This window comes from Vigna umbellata, chromosome 10 (genome assembly GCF_029865625.1).
Source record: "Vigna umbellata cultivar VRB3 chromosome 10, Vumbellata_1.0, whole genome shotgun sequence".
Lineage (NCBI taxonomy): Eukaryota > Viridiplantae > Streptophyta > Magnoliopsida > Fabales > Fabaceae > Vigna > Vigna umbellata.
In genome coordinates, this window is record NC_142174.1 from 18,732,373 (window position 1) to 18,750,045 (window position 17,673).

At 34.5% G+C, this 17,673-nt stretch overlaps 3 protein-coding genes across 4 annotated transcripts; 2 read left to right on the top strand and 1 right to left on the bottom strand.

Moving 5' to 3' along the window:
• On the top strand, nt 1-4,775 carry LOC124849144 (zinc knuckle (CCHC-type) family protein). The gene is made up of 7 exons (XM_047327019.2): nt 1-283; nt 358-420; nt 504-652; nt 758-868; nt 2,215-2,416; nt 3,264-3,378; nt 3,470-4,775. Exons 1-7 carry the CDS (start codon nt 71-73, stop codon nt 4,531-4,533), a joined length of 1,917 nt encoding a protein of 638 aa, XP_047182975.2. The 5' UTR covers nt 1-70; the 3' UTR covers nt 4,534-4,775.
• Nucleotides 4,776-6,589: 1,814 nt separating this feature from the next.
• Nucleotides 6,590-8,513, bottom strand: LOC124849148 (upstream activation factor subunit UAF30-like). The gene is made up of 2 exons (XM_047327029.2): nt 8,097-8,513; nt 6,590-6,939 (listed from the first exon to the last, which is right to left on the bottom strand). The coding sequence occupies exons 1-2, from the start codon at nt 8,364-8,366 to the stop codon at nt 6,814-6,816; spliced, it is 396 nt and encodes a 131-aa protein (XP_047182985.1). The 5' UTR covers nt 8,367-8,513; the 3' UTR covers nt 6,590-6,813.
• Nucleotides 8,514-15,231: 6,718 nt separating this feature from the next.
• On the top strand, nt 15,232-16,304 carry LOC124849147 (uncharacterized). 2 transcript variants are annotated; one of them, XM_047327027.2, is made up of 3 exons: nt 15,232-15,465; nt 15,583-15,791; nt 16,082-16,304. In XM_047327027.2, the coding sequence occupies exons 1-3, from the start codon at nt 15,280-15,282 to the stop codon at nt 16,083-16,085; spliced, it is 399 nt and encodes a 132-aa protein (XP_047182983.1). In that variant the 5' UTR covers nt 15,232-15,279; the 3' UTR covers nt 16,086-16,304. The 2 variants fall into 2 exon arrangements, with proteins under 2 accessions (XP_047182983.1, XP_047182982.1); XM_047327026.2 differs by having other exon boundaries at nt 15,233-15,465; nt 15,583-16,142.
• Nucleotides 16,305-17,673: the final 1,369 nt, after the last annotated feature.

Below are 17,673 nucleotides of genomic sequence, written 5' to 3' on the forward strand. Positions count from 1 at the left end.
TAGTTGAAGAAGGGTCAAACATAAACAGTGTTCCAGATAGAGAGGTGAAAAAGAATCGAGAATCTATGTGATGGAGGGGGAAGAAGGAGGAGGCATAAGGCTGAGCAAGCGAATCGCGAACGGAGAAGTTGATTACAAGACCAAATCCGGCACCGCATGGAGCCACTCCTATCTCAACCAGAAGCCATGGCATCCTCTCTCTTATCCCAACCAACGCCGCAAGTGGATCGCCGAACAAACCCACGCCAATCGCCAACGCCGCGTCGAAGAGGTTTCTCGCGAGGTAAGTTTTCTTTTATTCCTGCCATTCTACCGCAATTCGTCCTCCAATTAATTACTTTCTGTTTGCGATTCCAGTTCGCGCAGGAGCAGGAGTTTTTTCGCCAAACCGCTCTCATCTCCAAGAAGGAGAAGGAAAAGGTTCACATCGCATCCTCTCTCTTCGTGTTTCATGGTTTCATTTTTTTTTCGTGGCTTGTTATTGAAATTAGGGTTTTGTGTAGGTGGAGCTTATGCAAGCTGTTAGTTTCATGTACGTTCGTCCTCCAGGTTACAATGCCGAAAGCGCCAAAGCTGCGGAGATGAATGATGAGAAGAAACGAGAGGACATGGACAAGGGACCTCAGCACGATGATGGACCTTCCTCTTCAGTGTACCGCCTCCGTCGCTTACTTTGTGTTAAATAGTAATGGAATTATTATGTCACTCGGTTTAAGTTATTGTATGATTGAATATACTCGTGTTTCTTGCCTCCCAGACCGCAGAGTACAAATTTGATTGAAGAGAAGAAAAAACCGAGGCCCAAGGATGTTTTTGGGCGGCCTCTTCCGACAGAAGAAGAGTTCGAAGTTCTTAAAAATGCACCAAGGTATGTCAATTGTTCTTATTTTCTGTGGTTTGTGCGTTTGTATTATTGCCTTGCCTGGGTATGCATTGCTCTTCCTAGGATTGAAACCTTTGGTGTTGATGAATTTTTTTTATGCTCCGTATCTGATATGCGCTTATTTTTAAAATGATAGGATACAATCCGTGCATTTTGAAAAATATAGATTTTTTTTTAAAAATATGATAAATATATGATTGCTATTGTGTGAATCTAAATTAAAATCAAATGTATTAAACATTTTCAAAATAAAAAATTTTAAATTATTGTCATTATAAAAATATTACAGTTTTATAGGTTAGATACTTTATTGATAAGAAGTATTCTAAAGTAATGGATAAGGACATGTGTCGGACATGAATACTTGATACAAATTGATGTACCGGTGCATCATAGGTTTTATGAGATATTAAAAGACTATCTGATGATGTGCCTATTTTAATTTGGTTGGATTGCTTGATCTGTTGTCAATCAGAAGCATAATTGAGTCTTAGTCTAGGAAGTTATACTTTTTGCCGCACGTGGAGATCAAGATTTTGTTGTTGTCTCAATTATGGGTTAAAATTGGTCAAACAATTCTCAGAGTGAAACTTAAATTACTTATCATTAAACCACTTAGATAACTTGTTTGTTATTTTGTTGAGCAGGAGTCCAAAACATTTTAAAGTTGAAATAAGGATAACATGAAGTACAATATTTACCAATTTAGGCTCTAGACCAAGATGGATTCTATATTATGTCCAATGTTGGAACTTGAAAGTATAGAGTAGACTTATTGGTTTTTTCAAAGGTTTTTCTTTTTTGTTATTTCAGTACAAGCTAATGAAAATAGGGTTTTGAAAACTTGTGCAAACCACTTTTCGTTGGTGTACACCATCCTTTAGTGAACAGAACATTTAGGTTTGAAGTTTAAACTTATTGGAAGTCATAAATTCACTAGAGGGAACTATTCTTTCTTCTCGTTTTAAGAACAACTCTGGATCTTAACATCACAGTTTCAAACAATCACAGCATTTCTTACTTGTCGGGTACAGGGAAAAAAATTTTCTGTAGTTGTTACATCATGGATGTGAGGTACATGTTAAATTACCATATATGTGTTGAAAGTGACCGTAATCTGTAGTGTATCAAGTGCAGCCCAGATCAGTTTGTTGGTAATTGACAGATTGGTAAAACTCTTCTTATCTTTCATTATTGAATATGACAAAACCAAATTTCTAGTTATATATTTTGAAATGAAATGTATTCTTCACCTTTAGTTGCTGCTGTTTGATCCCATGAACTTTTGTCAACCTATTTAATTGTGCTTTTAGTAACTGAATGGTTTTTAGACTGGAAACAGGAGTTCCTGCCAGGGTGAAACCTTTTGCAGTTGAAGTTCGTAATGTAAAATGTTTAAGATGTGGGAACTATGGTCATCAAAGTGGTGATCGTGAATGTCCCTTGAAGGATGTTATAATGCCTAATGAGGAAAGCAGATTGAAAAGAGATGATCCCTTGAATGCTATCCTTGCTCACACAGATCCTACTGAGGTCAGTTGCTAATTTAATTGAACCATTGTTTTGAAGATTTTACAGTTCAGTCTTTAACTGTGAATGATTGCATTTGTGTCAGTGGAGTATAGTTTCGTTAAATTTTTGTAATAATATTTTTTGTTGACATTTATTAATTTGAACTTTGGAAGTAAATGTTCTTTGTATTCATTTATTTCCTCACTCTTTTAATAAATGATACTTTTTTATTCGGTTCAATTTCGCAGTACGAGCCTACTAAATTGCAATATACTTATCCTATCCTCATAGAATTAATACAACTTGTGTCATGGTAAAATTAACTACAAACTGATGTTCACATATGCTGAAAATGGCATGTGCAAAGTTGTCATTTCTGCCTATCTTTATTTCAATCCCCTGTCTCTAATTAGTTTAAGATCTTCGGGAACATAAGTCCACTTGCAACCAATTGTTGACTATGTCGAGTCTCTGATGGGTGTATTTGGGTTAGCTAGTTTTACTTTTGTCAAAGATGAAAATGAAAATTTTCTAGTGAGATACTGTGGTGAAATAATAAAAACTAAGCATCCACAAAAAAAGTTAGTTTAGAACATGGAAGGGAAAAAATTCCCTCTTATAGATGAAGGGCAGAGAATATGAATTCAGGAAGAATTTGAAAACTCAACGTTAGCTGGACAATTTGAGATTTCCGCAGTCTTTTTAGAGTGCCTCTCACCAATGTCCTTTATTGTACGCTCAATTTTCTATTGGGAAATGCATTTTATGTGTTGTGCCAACTGATGATTGAAGATGTGTACTGTTTTTTATCTCCTAAAAGATGATAGAATGTTGACATATATTTTATCATGTTTGCCAACTGATGCAGCCCCTAAAATGGGAGCTCAAACAGAGGCCAGGAATCAGTCCTCCTCGTGGAGGTTTCAAACCAGATGATCCCAACCAGCAGATAGTTGCCGAGGACATATTTGATGAGTATGGAGGTATCTGCTAGCAACTTACTTTTGAACTTATTTGGTGATAAGTCTTGGATGTTTGTCTATAAGAAATCAGAATTATTGTCTATTTTTTCAGGTTTTCTTGGTATGGATAATATACCCGAGTTATTAACCAACTTTTCTAAGAAACCAAAGAAGTCCAAAAGGAGTAAGCACAAAAAGCAGCAACAAATAAATTCAGATAGTGAAGCATCATCTGACGATGGAGAAAGGAGACGTAAGAAAAAAAAGGTTAAGGTAAAGAAAAAGAAGCAAGATCATGCAAGGTCAAGTTCATCTGAAACTTCGGTGTCTGAAGAAGGCCATAGAAGGAGCAGATACAAGAGTTTGCATTCGTCTGAAGATTCTGACAGTTACAAGAATTGTCAAAGTAGGTCTAAACAAGAGCGTTCCTTTTTGTCCAAAGGTTCTGAACGTCGTAGGCATGGTAGGAGTACACATGACAGAAGAAAGCATCCCTATTCATCCGAAGATTCCGACAGTCAGACGGATGATCAAAGTAGAAAGAATGCACAAAAGCATGAGTGGAAATATACCAAAAAAAGTAAACATGACAGAAGAAAGTATACTGATTCATCAGAAGATTCTGACTGTCAGAGGGATGATGATCAAAGTAAAAAGAATGTACCAAAGCATGAGAGGAAAGATACAAAAAAACGACCTTCATTTTCCAATGAGGGTTCTGGTCCTGCATGTGATCATGCTGATAACAAGAGCAGGGATGTGATTTCTTATTCATCTGATTCTAGTCATCAAAGACAACCCAAGTTTAAACAGAGCAGCCATAAGAATTCATCAACCACCTATTCCGATTCTCAAAAGCATCAGAGAAATTTTGGTTTCGATCGCTACCAAGGAAATCAGAAGAGCGGAGCTGTGCAATCTTATTCACCTGAAGATTCTGATGGGGACAGAGATTATCAAAATAGAAGAATCAAACCAAGGTATAGACCCAAGTATTCTGAACATCCCGAGAATGATATGGATAAAGAGAACAGAAAAAAACGGTATTCATGGAAGGATTCTAGTGCCGATGGATATCATAGAAGTAAAAGAGGTAGATATGAGCGTTCGTATTCATCCGATTATTCTGATCATCGTGAGAAACATCACGAGTCAAGAAGGAACTACAAGCGATGAATAGCAGCTCATTGTGACTGTCAGAAATGATTAGATCAGGCAGAGTAGGTCTTCGTAAGGGATGCCAAAATAGTAACACCAATGTCGTGGTTATGTTCACTGTGACCATATGTCTATTAAAGTATTTTTTGTCTTTACAGAGTAAGTGATTCTTGTGTGTTTTCCATATCACTTTCGATTAGCAGTTGGCCTTCCCTTTATTCATTTCCTTCTTTAATGAAGAAAGTCTTTTATTTTTCTCATCCATAAAAGCAAGTACTTTTTATTTTTTGAGAAAACTGAAATTTTGACATAACGGACATCTATAATTACATATAATGGAGATTTTTCTTTTTTACTATGTTTTTCAAATTTAATTATTAAATAAAAATAGTTAAGTTAAAATAATTATTATTAATTTTACGATTTTTCTAAATTTAACCATTTTTTAATTATAAAACTATTTATAAAATAAATAAAAGGTTTTTGCAAAAGGTTATAAAAATTATTTATATTTAATTTCATGATCTATATACTATCATATAAAAACGAATCATTATTTTGGTCCACGTGTTTTTAATTTTTTTTCAAATGATTTCCTATAAACTTAACTATTTTCTTATTTAACTGGTTTTTTAATTTAATTATTTTCTAAATTAGATAAATAATAAAAATTATATATAATTAAATTAAAAATTATTTATATCTATTTTTATAATTATAATATAATTTTTTTGTTATCACGTGTTTTTCCTGGTACATGTATAACAAGTTTAATATATTAATATAATAAATTAAAGTGAATTTATGCCCATTTAAAATATATTTGTTAGTATGATTCTAAAGAAAACTATTTAAGAAACTTATTGTATATAATGATTTAAGATTAAAGAGTAAAATAAAAAATATTTTATACTGATAATGAATAAAATGCTAATAATTTTATAATTGAAACATGTTTAAGCTCATTGGCTGTGAATGAAAAATATGTGAAATTTTAATTAGGTTTCAATTTATGTTTCTAATTTCATTCTATCCAATCTAATTGTATTAAAGTATACCTTAATTTGGTGATCTAACATTATTTCATTAAAGCTTAAGCTGTTTTGATCTTTATACTTGATGTGTATATAAGTAATTCTGAAAATATGATCACATGTGATAGATGATTGATAATAGTGATTTTAAGTTCAAATTAATGTTGGTTTACAAGATTTAGAGAAGCAATAATGACTTCTTTTTCAGGAGATACAATATTGACTTATAGTATATAATATAAATTAACTTCTCAAAGACTTCCTCCATCATAAACAATTTAATCAGCAATTCGATAAATGATCAAATGCTAAATATAAACACCAGTCAACAATAAGTGGCCATATTATCTGCAACTAACATGTTATGTTAAACTCATTATTTTATTTATTAATATATGAAAAATATTGATGTACACCCAATATATTTCTCTATATCTGATATATGCTTAAAAAAATAAAAATTATATATTTTTAGGATATATATATATATATATATATATATATATATATATATATATATATATATAAGAGATGGAATGTATAGACCTGTCCTTAATATAAATAGAATATAGTAACAATTCCGTATTAAAAAATATCAACAATACCAAGTTACAGAAATTAATTCACAAGCTCTATAATGTGCAATGAATAAAATAGCCAAATACAAAGAGAAATTGGCATTAGGCACCCTTTCCTTTAATAATTTATGTTTTTAATTTATGATACACAATAGTGAAAGTAAAAGGAAAATACTGAATCAGTGTAGTTTATATGGATTAACATGAATCCACAGTTAATTCGTGAATATCAGTCACCTCGGATTCATGTGACGCAAATAGTTGGTCAGTCACATGATGTGTTGAGCATTCACTACTGTGAACGTGCGTCATCTTTGAAGCAAAAAGCACTTGCTTCGTCACTTATAAAATTTTATGTTTTGATTTGTTAGAAAACACAGATCGTTAATTCAAATCCAAAATGTGATGACGATATCGAATAACTGAATGTAAGATTCTAAAATAACAATGCTGAGTGACATGTGACTTGGAAAATTCATGCACATATCTAAAATATACTTAAGCCCGAACAACGCGAAAGCAGTCAGTGGACAAAATAACACCACTTTCAAAACCCCCCAGTCCGATACCACAAATTTCCATGTTTCTTAGCAGCTGGTCACAAACCATGTTAATTAAAAATCAAATAACCTATTTAATATACTGGAACAAGTTCCCATCATTAAGTGTACCTTCAAAGCTGAATATCAGCCTGATTTCCCGAAATGACTAGACAGCAACGTAGCAATCTCTGTGAACCCAACCTTATCCTTCCCAGCAAAAATAGTCTTCAGCTTTGCATCACAAAAGACCTCCCTCTTATTTGAAGGATTCTGCAAAAGGGTAGCTCTGTCATGCATTGTAAAGACAGACAACACTGAATAGACAAAATATATTATCCTACTTCAATGTGTGCGTTTGGACTTCAGCTGGAGTTAACAACAAAACAACTCCCTGTAACTTTTGATTCAAATCGAGTTGGAGATGAATTTTGCTTTTAACTGGATGTGAAGAAAATCATCATACATATTTGTACGATTGTTCAATTGAAGATGAAAGCTGGTTTGGGTTTCCCAACTGAAATCCAAACGCACCCTATAAATAATACCACGAATACTTCCACTTATTTGATAACAGAAAGAAAAAAAAATACATAATACAAAAATGATGGGAAACATACAGCAGAAAGATGCCAGCATAAAAGAAGGATAAAGCCAACAAGATCAAGAATGCCATTAGCAACTCAGACCACAAATAGACTTAGGAAGTATTAACTATAAGGATCATACAGAAACTCCAGAAACCAGCTCATAAATAATCATAAACTATCTCCCTCCCGAAACCAATTATCACCAAATAGTAACTAATCTATAACCCTCTTAATACAAACAATTACGCCCCTATTTTAGTCCCTGCAGTCATATGCGTCTTACTATAGTCCCTCCTTGAATTTACAACATTTTCACTCTAGCCCAACTTTGTACAAATAGTTTTCCCTTTGCAAAATCCCTTTTGATGCAATACGGGCTGTAAAAAATCAAGCTAAAAAGGACTAAAATGAAAGACTTTCTCGAAAGCAACTAAAGCGAAGGCTTTATGAAATCTGAGACCAAATGACTACCTCGTTCAATTCCAATAAATAGAACAACGGTTTACGCAAAACAAAGCACATCAGAGCCACGACTCTAAAACCTAAGAGACAAAAGGCAAACCATTTCTAGCCTCATTGAATCACCAATGCTAGTAATCTCACTTAAGAAGCACGAACAAAATCAAAATTTATTATACCAAACATAATAACCAACACTCGCTATAGCAGGCACTATAAGCGATAATCTAACACATGATAAGCACTAAAACAATCTCTAAGTCCCAAATACGTTTCATTTTTCTACAGTGGAAAATAGCCTCTTCCTAGAACTTAAAAATGAGCTGAAAAACTAAGATCACACATAGAAATAGCAGCATTGAGCGAGAACGGAAACAAGACCTGAAGATTCTGCTGCTTGATGTACTCCCACACTTTTTTAACCGCGACGGTTCGTGACACTTCAGAAGCGCCGACGAAGTTGCCGAGCTCGGAAGAGACCGGAACCGGCTTCTGTATGCCGGTGTTGGCTCTAGCCATAGATGTCTTCTTCCCCGCGGGTTTTGCAGCTGCTCCGCCTGATGGAGAAGCTTTTACCTTGGCCGCGTTCTTCGCTGCCGCCGCCATGAATGCCCTGCCAGCGGTCGCACCGAAAACCCTAGTTAGCGCCATATTTGCTCTGCGAAAAAACCTTACTCTGGAATTACGAAACCCTAGAGCGTCAGTGAGAGGGTTTAAGCTTTTGGGTTCCCTCCTCCTCGATGATCCCACGAAACTTTTCGATTGCTACGAGTGCGTACATTTAGTAGTGACGTGGCGGGTTTTTATTTGGTAATATTCTAAAGAGAGCTCGTAGAGGATTTTTATTGGGTAAGAACCGCCTACAGTTATGTATAAAACTCAAATATTACAATGCTTCCCTTCCTTTCATTTTTGAGTTTCCTTTCCCTTCCTTATTGAGTTTTTCTTTTGTCTCGTAAATATTACTTTTAAGTTTTCTTTTCTTTTCCTTTCGTTTCATTTGTGGTAAAAAATAGAGTGCTGTCAACTGAAATTACAATAATATGTTTATAATAGTGACACGTGTGTGCCACGATGAAAAAAAACGTAAAATGATGAATTTAGGACTTCTTTTACTTGTGAGAAAAGCGAAAAAAACAAAACTCTTATACAAAGGTAATTTGACGTTTTTAGCCTTGTTTTATTTCATATCTGTGCTTAGGTTGAAAAAGAATCGAATTGATGAAATTTTATGGATTGGAATTTAGCCAATGCTTGACAACTTTCAAAACTTTTTCAGATGAATCATATTTTTGTTTTATTTTTATTTTATTTTAATTATTGTAGTTTAATTATGTTTTGAATCTTATTCTATTGTACGTTGTATGTGTTATAATCTATCATCACCAAATTCTTACATCAATTTTGTATTTTTTTTAAGTTTTTCAGATGTTTCAACTTTGCTTCATATACTTTGACAATTATTTCAATTTAGATTTATTTGATTTTATGAAAAATCAGGATTAAAATTTTATTTAAATTAATTTCATGGATTAAGATAGTTTATTTAACTAACCACGCATTTTATTTCTATGGCAATTTTAACTACTCGTATTTTATAACTTTTTGAATTCATGCTTTTGTTTCATTTTATCAACTTTCATTTTCAACCATCTTATTTAAATTTCATCAATTAAAACACAATCTTTTAACAAATCCCTCACAATTTAATTTTAATTAATCACATTTTAATTTAAAACATTTTCATCAATTAAAGTTAAAACTTTATTTTATTTAAACTGATCACTCACTTGTTTCAACTTAATTTCCACCGTCACAATATATTTAAATTTAATTTCATTAATTAATTTCTTTAAATAATAACTTCATTTTATTTCAATATGATTTAAACTAATTATATTTTATTTTAAATTAATTTTAATGTTATAATGTAACATCTCAGATTATATAAAAGCATATAATATAGTAAGTCCACATTTAAATAAAAGAGAACACTTAGAGTAGATTGTAAATAAGGTAGTTAAGCTTACAGTCATCCCAAAATGAGTCGTAATTTAAAACTTAAACGCAAATAGAGTATTTCAAAAGGATAGGAAATCCTCAACAACTAAATAGTAATTTAAAATACAGGAAATACTAAGAGAATCCTAAAGAGACTAAGCAGCAACATCGTCTTCCTCCAAAGCCTGCTCCAGAGGCACCTCATCCGCCTCTGCTCACATCCAAGTGGATGATCATTGCAAAAAAAGAGCATACCCAAGCAAACACAAACACACAAGCAAGGGTGAGCTAGATATAAAAGTCATGTTATAGCAGTCATAGGCAACATGCAAGTAAAGGCGGATACACTACACTACACAAACATGACTTGTTGCACTTAAACTTGACTCGTCCAGACTTAGAATGATTGTCGAGTTATGGCGGGTTATGTACTCGTGGTGGCCTCTATTAAAATGAAATACAGGAATATGTATTACTTGAGGTCTTAAACACCTCTACAGTTACATTTATAGAAAACAAAGTAACTAACCACATTCCTTTCCAACTCACTCTTAGTTGGAACACACTTGAACACAACTCATACACACATAACTCATACACAATAACCAATAATTCTAACACTCCCCCTCAGGCTGGAGCATACAAATTGTATGAACCAAGCTTGGAATAATTGATCTCGGTTTTGAACTGGATGATTTGTCTTCAAGAGTGTGAGGCAAACAAAGATGGGTTATCACATGTCAATGAACTAACAGCAGCTTGTGAAACTTCAACTTCAAAAGTGGATGAAGGAGAGCAGCGGTGGACAATGACAAACTGCAAGGACTGAATCCCCATCAATGATGGATGAGTGACGGGATCTGCAGTGGCTGAAAGCTATAAAATTGCAGGGACTACACTGAATCCCCATCAACGATGGATGAGTGATGGGATCAACAGTAGTAAAAGCTACAAAACTGTAGGGACTACACCCATGCTAAACTGCCAAACTTGGTTTGCAAGATGGGTGATGGGATCAACAATAGTAGTTGAAAGTTACAAAACTGCAGGGACTAAACCCATGGTGGACTGACATTTCCTTTGCAGTGTTGTCTTGGAACGATACTCCCCTCATTGTGAATGGCATGGCGGAAACGGTGAAATTGTTGACTAAGATTGGAAGTATCACAGTTGCTGGTCCGAAGATCAAAAAGATTTGCAATCTTAAGAAATTGACAAAGCGACAAATATAGTGAGAAAAAGGCAAGAACAGCAACACAAAGGCAAAACCCCCTACGACAGAGCTGGAGGATGACGAAAGCGAAAAAAGGTAGGACTAGGGGCTGGTCAGAGGGAGGTTCGGCGAGACGACCGACAGCGACGCGGTTTGATGCCGATGCCGAGAAGGCGGCGCGTGATGAACACACGTCCGAGATCTACCGGAGAGAGGAGGCGCGTGACGGCGCATGCGGACGAGAAAGAGACGGCGACCACTAGGGTTAGGCGCGCTTGAAGAGACGGTCCAGATCCACTGGGCACCGGTCGAAACTGTGACCGTGGCCGACGAGAAGGCGGCGCATGACAAACACGCACCCGAGACTAGCTGAAGACAGGCGACGCATGGAGGCGCGTGAAGAGGAGTCTGGTCTTAACTCCAACGAGGTTGGCCGTCGCTCGAGGAGACGGTCCAGATCCGCTGGTCACCGGTCAAAACCGTGACGGTGGCCGGCGTAGATCGGAGAGATCTGATGCTCGTGGCGGCGTGTGAGGGAGAAGTAGCTTCCGAAACTGACGTGGTTGGTCGTCGCTCGAAGAGACGGTCCAGATCCGTTGGTCACCCGTCGAAACTGTGACGGTGGCCGACGGCGGACAGAGGTTGGCGGCGAACAGTGGCTAGCGACGACGGAGAGGGGCGATCGATTGGGTTGTGGCTCGCGACGGTTGCTTGTTACGGAGGGAGTGTCTTTCTAGGGTTCCCAGGAGACTTTAGGTCTCTTTGATTTTGGGTGCTGAGATTTAAGAAGAAGAGAAAATGGATCTTATGAAAATTTTAGGGGTTGTCGGCCGCCGGCAGACAGCAATGACCACCATAAGAGATTAGAGAACCTGCTCTGATACCATGTTAAAATGGAATACAGGAATATCTATTACTTGAGGTCTTAAACACCTCTACACTTACATTTATAGAAAACAAAGTAACTAACCACACTCCTTTCCAACTCACTCTTAGTTGGAACACACTTGAACACAACTCATACACACATAACTCATACACAATAACCAATAATTCTAACAGCCTCTACTGCTTTGCAAAGCCATTACCAATGGGTTTCACCTTACCACACTCACGAGGTTAGTCAGTTATCACTCACCTTGGACCATACTAGAAGCACCCAAGACTAGGACCTCCTGCTACTCCTCACCACATGGATTAATCCTCTCTACTTGTGAATGAAAGACCATTGGAGCGTCAGGAAAACCCCCAAGACTAAGCTACCATGCAAATCATTCTAAACACTAAGGGTACCACCATGAATCTTCTCCTTGAAGATCAGTAACTTACGTCCAACACTATTGGGCACCACCACGTAACCTCCCTTTGAGGTCCATGGATTTACGTCCATCAACCATACTTGTTACATTCAATCACCAAACATGTTTCATACCATCACATACTATCATTTCAATAACATTACTACCATCATGTTATGCATTTCAATCATTCCACACACTTGGTTCACCCAAAACAAGAGCAAAAGAGAAGACTGGACCCAAAAGCGTTTGCACAGCGCACCCTATTCGCAAGGCGAGACAGGATGGTCTCGCACAGCGCACCCCGTAATTCGCCATGCGAATTAACTCGCAGTATGCATCAGACTTTCAACCTCTCGCATAGCGCACCCAGGTCACTATGCGAGAGCCTAGATAGAGACCAACCACCCTAAAGCTCTCGCTATGTGCCTCACTTGCCTTTCGAATTAAATGGGCAGTCGTTCTAGACCACCACCAGTCACATAGCGACAGGGCGAATCCGCAAATAGAGAGCAACACCCTCTGGTCATTCGCACAGCGGACCAGCTTGCACAGCGAATTACCCAGACAGTGAGCACCCTCTACAGGGTCTCGCTATGTGAGACAGCTCGCATAACGACTCTGCATCATCTGCAAAACGCAAATTCTGCAGAATCACACACTCAAATCAGCCCTTACCATTTCTATGCCTCTTGGCCAACTTCTAAGACCTCCAATTCGTGTATTAAGCTCAATTACACCTGCCTAGATGATCCTAACTCTTCCTATTACTAATCTAAAGTGATTAAGATCAGTTTTATCTTTTGAAACATCATTTTCCACAACTCAAGGATCCAAATTCAATTTTTTCCACTTTTGACATGTTCTAGTTCAATTTTATGATCCTAACAAGTCACAATTGACTTGCCTAAGATGTCCCAACAGCCCAATTGTGCCCAAAACCCATACTTTCAAAAATCACAACCTCACTTCCTCTCAAGTGACCCAACACTACCATAACACTAAGTTTTCTATTTTATCAGTATTACCACAGATTCTCACCCAAGGCACTCCCAACATGATTATTTACAGAAATTAAAGAGTCCAAAACAGTTTACGACCATCCCATTTACAACATTCACGAGCCTCAATTTCACATATGAACAGTACAGTACAAACATGCCATACACTCACAACTCAAAATGCAGCCCAAACAACAGAATAAAGCATAAATCAGTCCATACATCTTAACATATAACAAATTATAAAAACGTAGCCTAGCTTCCCTTACCTCAAGTTTTCACAGCTCAACCCAAAGACTCGCCTCAACAGTACCTTGAGTTGTGAGAACTCAATAAACCCTACAGAACACTGGTGACAAAAACAACTCTTAGAGCTAAAATAGAGTGGAAAAACGGAAGGAAAATGGAAGCACAAGCCACATGCAACTACACAGATTGCATGTGCTAGTTCAAGGACAGAGAAAAGCTTGCATGGAGGGACTTACCAACTTAGAATCAAAAACTAATCGAATGGTTACGAAGCTCTCCACGCTGCGGACGTTTTGGCGTCACCTAAGCAGAAATTCAGTGGCTCAGTGAAGAGGGATGAAAGAGAGAAGACAGAGATATGGTAGAGAGAAGGCAGAGATATGGTAGAGAGAAGACAGAGAGAAAAAAAAGGAAGAACTGAGTTTTTCTTATAAAGAGAATGGGTTGTGTTAATGAACCAGAACGTGTATGAAAATGGGCTTTTAAATGAAAGGTTTCTGGTTTCATTAAACTAACTACCCCATTAACTTTATAATTATATTTCAACTACCCCATTAACTTTATAATTATATTTCAGGTTCTTACATATTTATTTTCATTTCTTTTCACTTTCAACTCTCTTACTCTTAATCTAAAGTATCTCATATTTTAGTTTCTTTTCTTCTAAACCCATATATTTTTACTCATTCATCCTCAAATCCAAAGGAATGACATTTTCATGTTTTTATACATTCATTGGTTTTTACACAAACATGATATTTACCCAAACTTCAAGTTTCCATGGTTGGAAACTTTGAAGTTTCCATGGTTGGAAACGAACTTTTTTTTATTGTGTTTAATAACATGAATATCGACTATACCCATATAAAATAGATGCCAATTGAAATTACAATAATAAGTTTTGTATTATATTAACACTTTTCTATTAAAGTTGTTTTAGTTTTACTTATATGAAATTTGAGAATGAATAAAACAAATTCTTCATTTTTCTAAATCATGGCACTTATGTGATTGACAATATGTATAAGAAAAGATGATGAAAACCCTTTTATCTTTCTTATTGTTGTCTAACACCATACCACTCAAAAGATTAAGTAATTTGAAAACAAACAAAAAAAAATATTCGCTTTGCTATTTATGTCTATTATTATTAATAACAAGAATAAATTTTCTTAAAAAATTAATTCTATTACTGTTATTCAAAATATATTTTCTAATTATTTTCATATTCTAATTATTTAAGAAAAATTAAACAAATACATGAAAAAAAAAACATTAAAAAGAAAGTAATTGTTTCTTAACATGGTAACAATATCTCATCCTCTAGAATATTTTTTTTAAAATGTAAAACATAATTGAAAGTGAAAGAAAACTATATAAACCTACTACATATAATGTTTTTATTAATTCATGGAAGGGTTAAATATAATTTTTAATTTTTTATATTCAGTAAAAATTGAAATTAGTTTTTTTTTAAAAATTAATTAATTTAATTTCTTATTTTTAAAATTATATAAATATAATTTTTTAATCAAAAGTCTATTTAATATTTTAAATAATTTCTTAAAAAGAAAACGTGTAAAGCATTTTTTTTACTGACATTAATAACTCAAATGATGCGTTTGTACATCAAATAAATTTTGTTTAAAAAAATTACACAAATCTAAAAATTAACTACTAAATTAGTTGAAACTTTCGAAAAACAAATTCTAATTTTTAATAAAAAGTTAACCCAAAAAAAACATATTTAATTCTTTGTAGAACTGAAGGCAGAGTGGTCGCAGCCGCAACAGGTCGAGAAAATGGGGTCCTTGGGTCGAAGGAGCATGTCCACGGTGGCGAAAGCGGTGGCAGAAATCACAGGCACCGGCAACACCAAGATCCGCAAATCTTCAAGTGAACTCTGCAACTTTCTCGGTATCCCTCGCCACTCTCGTTCCGAAATTGCCCTCATTCTCTCCAAGTTCATCAAACTCTACAATTTCCGGGTTCACTCCCCTCACCTCACTTATTTTTCCCCAATTTTATTCAACACTTTATTATATAACTTTGATTGCTGGTTGGTTATGTTACCTTAAATTTAAGGCATTATGTTTGGTGTGCAGAGTCCTGGTATTAAGAAGGATAAGATTTGGGAGCAGAATTTGCAATCGTTGTTGCGTGGAAGAAACAGTGTTGGCTTTCCTGAGATTGCTAAGATCCTGTCCTCGGAATTCAGCCAGGGTGCCATTAATGTGAAGGACAGTAACATGGATTCTTCAATGGATAGTACAAAGGGGAAAGGTTCTCAAAAGAAAGGGAAGCCTTCTAAGAAGTAGGTCCTCCACACGCGTGTCCTTATTTTGAGAACCCAATTTAGGTTTTTGAAAAAGTTGAAATTTTCTGTTTGCTCAATCTGCTATTTTGCATGATAACGTGATGAGTGAGTTTCAGTGGCAGACTGTTGAGAAAGGTTGGTTATTGTGTTGGTGTCCTTTGAAATAATCTGAGTTCTCTCACTATGCTCTTTTGGCACATTCATCACTGACATGATATACTTGTTCTTTTGTTCAAGGAACTGAAAAAACTATATTAATCTGCTCTTTTTATTTGTTATTGTGGCAGATAAAGAATTCATGTATTATGCTCATCGATGAATGAAAAAGAATGTTAGCTTCTCTATTTACAGTTTGGCAGTGCTTGATTTCTTTATTCAAATCTTCCGACCATAACTTAGCAATTCAATGTATGAACAATTCGACGCATGAACAGTAATTAAAGATGTTGAAGAAGTTCGGTGGTTGTATTTTTGAATAGGTATTAGATATCAGTTTTCTTTTTCTTTTTCTATGGTTGTGTCATGTGGCATAAACATCGGTTTTCTTCTTCTATTGTTTGTTAGCATCTTTGTTTTCTTACCATATACTATGTATCAAAATCCAGTCGATTGTGATTAAACTGGTCAGATAAATGATAATTTAATTTGATGATAATTACATGGAAGCTATTGATTAATTCAGTTTGATGATTAACAAATGGGGAAAGGTAGCACAATCCTTGATACAAAGGAGAAAACAGTATGGCAAGTCATTTCCAAGAAGTGGAAGTTGCTTGCAGCTAGAAAAAATCAATTCAGTAATTTTATATTTTTACATGATTTTTATTTAAAAAATAATAATTAAAATGTTTTTATATATGAATAATTTTTAAATTATTGAGTATTATAATATAAGATAAGACATGTAGCTATACATATATATTTTAGATAACTTATTTTTAAACGTATTATATTTAAATAACTATTTTCAAAGTTTATTTATTAAAATGATTCTTAAATAGTAAAATACAAAACCATGATGCATTTCATCATACATATACATATTTCTAAATTTTATTTAAATGTATTTTAGGTTGTATAAAATAAATATTAAAATAAATTATCTTTCATTTCTATCACATCTAAATTTATTCAAATATTTAAATAAATAAACACTAAAAAAATACATGTTATCAAATATATATTTAAACAATGCGTAAATTTATAAAGATAATATAATATAAATAAACTATATGGTAAAGGAATTTATGTAAAATTTGAATAAATTCTTTTTATGAAATCATAATTTTACATGTGTTTAGTTATTGATGCTTGCGTAATTATATTCATGCACAAATAATAATTTATTTTCAAATAAATATTAGACATAATATATGATATGAGATTATGGCATTTAAACGTTGATTAATTAAGTAGCAAATCAAACATGAATAAATGATTGAGATGACGTGAGACAAATCACACGTGGGTTGATTTATAAGAAAAAGTCTAGGAAAAAATATTATTTTGTTAATTCGCTTAGAGTAGGTAGCATAACTCGCAATATGCTTGACCTAGGGTGAGACAAACTAACCTACTTGCAATGTAAGTGATTCGGGATTGATCTATATAAGTTGCAAAAAAGAATTATTATGTTTTAATCTTTAAGTCACACAACTTTTTCTTTTATATCTTAAGTTTATGGAAAAACTCAGCTTTGATGATCTGAGCAGGAAGAACAACGAAAACTTCTACATAATTATGCATGGTATTGTAATCTCACACAAAACATAAAGAAAAAACGAAGGAAGGTTTTATTTCTAAAAATAATATAGACTATGTTACAAAGAAAAGGAAAACAAAGCTATATCTAAAATGAAAGCAACATAGAAAAAACATA

Excerpts from the sequence above, each read along its gene's own strand:
- LOC124849144 (XM_047327019.2), top strand. The coding sequence starts at position 71 with ATGGAGGGGGAAGAAGGAGGAGGCATAAGGCTGAGCAAGCGAATCGCG. Across the intron at positions 284-357 it reads TCGAAGAGGTTTCTCGCGAG|TTCGCGCAGGAGCAGGAGTT; the intron begins GTAAGTTTTCTT and ends TTGCGATTCCAG. Across the intron at positions 421-503 it reads CCAAGAAGGAGAAGGAAAAG|GTGGAGCTTATGCAAGCTGT; the intron begins GTTCACATCGCA and ends GGTTTTGTGTAG.
- LOC124849148 (XM_047327029.2), bottom strand. The coding sequence starts at position 8,366 with ATGGCGCTAACTAGGGTTTTCGGTGCGACCGCTGGCAGGGCATTCATG. Across the intron at positions 6,940-8,096 it reads TCAAGCAGCAGAATCTTCAG|AATCCTTCAAATAAGAGGGA; the intron begins GTCTTGTTTCCG and ends ACCCTTTTGCAG.
- LOC124849147 (XM_047327027.2), top strand. The coding sequence starts at position 15,280 with ATGGGGTCCTTGGGTCGAAGGAGCATGTCCACGGTGGCGAAAGCGGTG. Across the intron at positions 15,466-15,582 it reads TCAAACTCTACAATTTCCGG|AGTCCTGGTATTAAGAAGGA; the intron begins GTTCACTCCCCT and ends TTTGGTGTGCAG.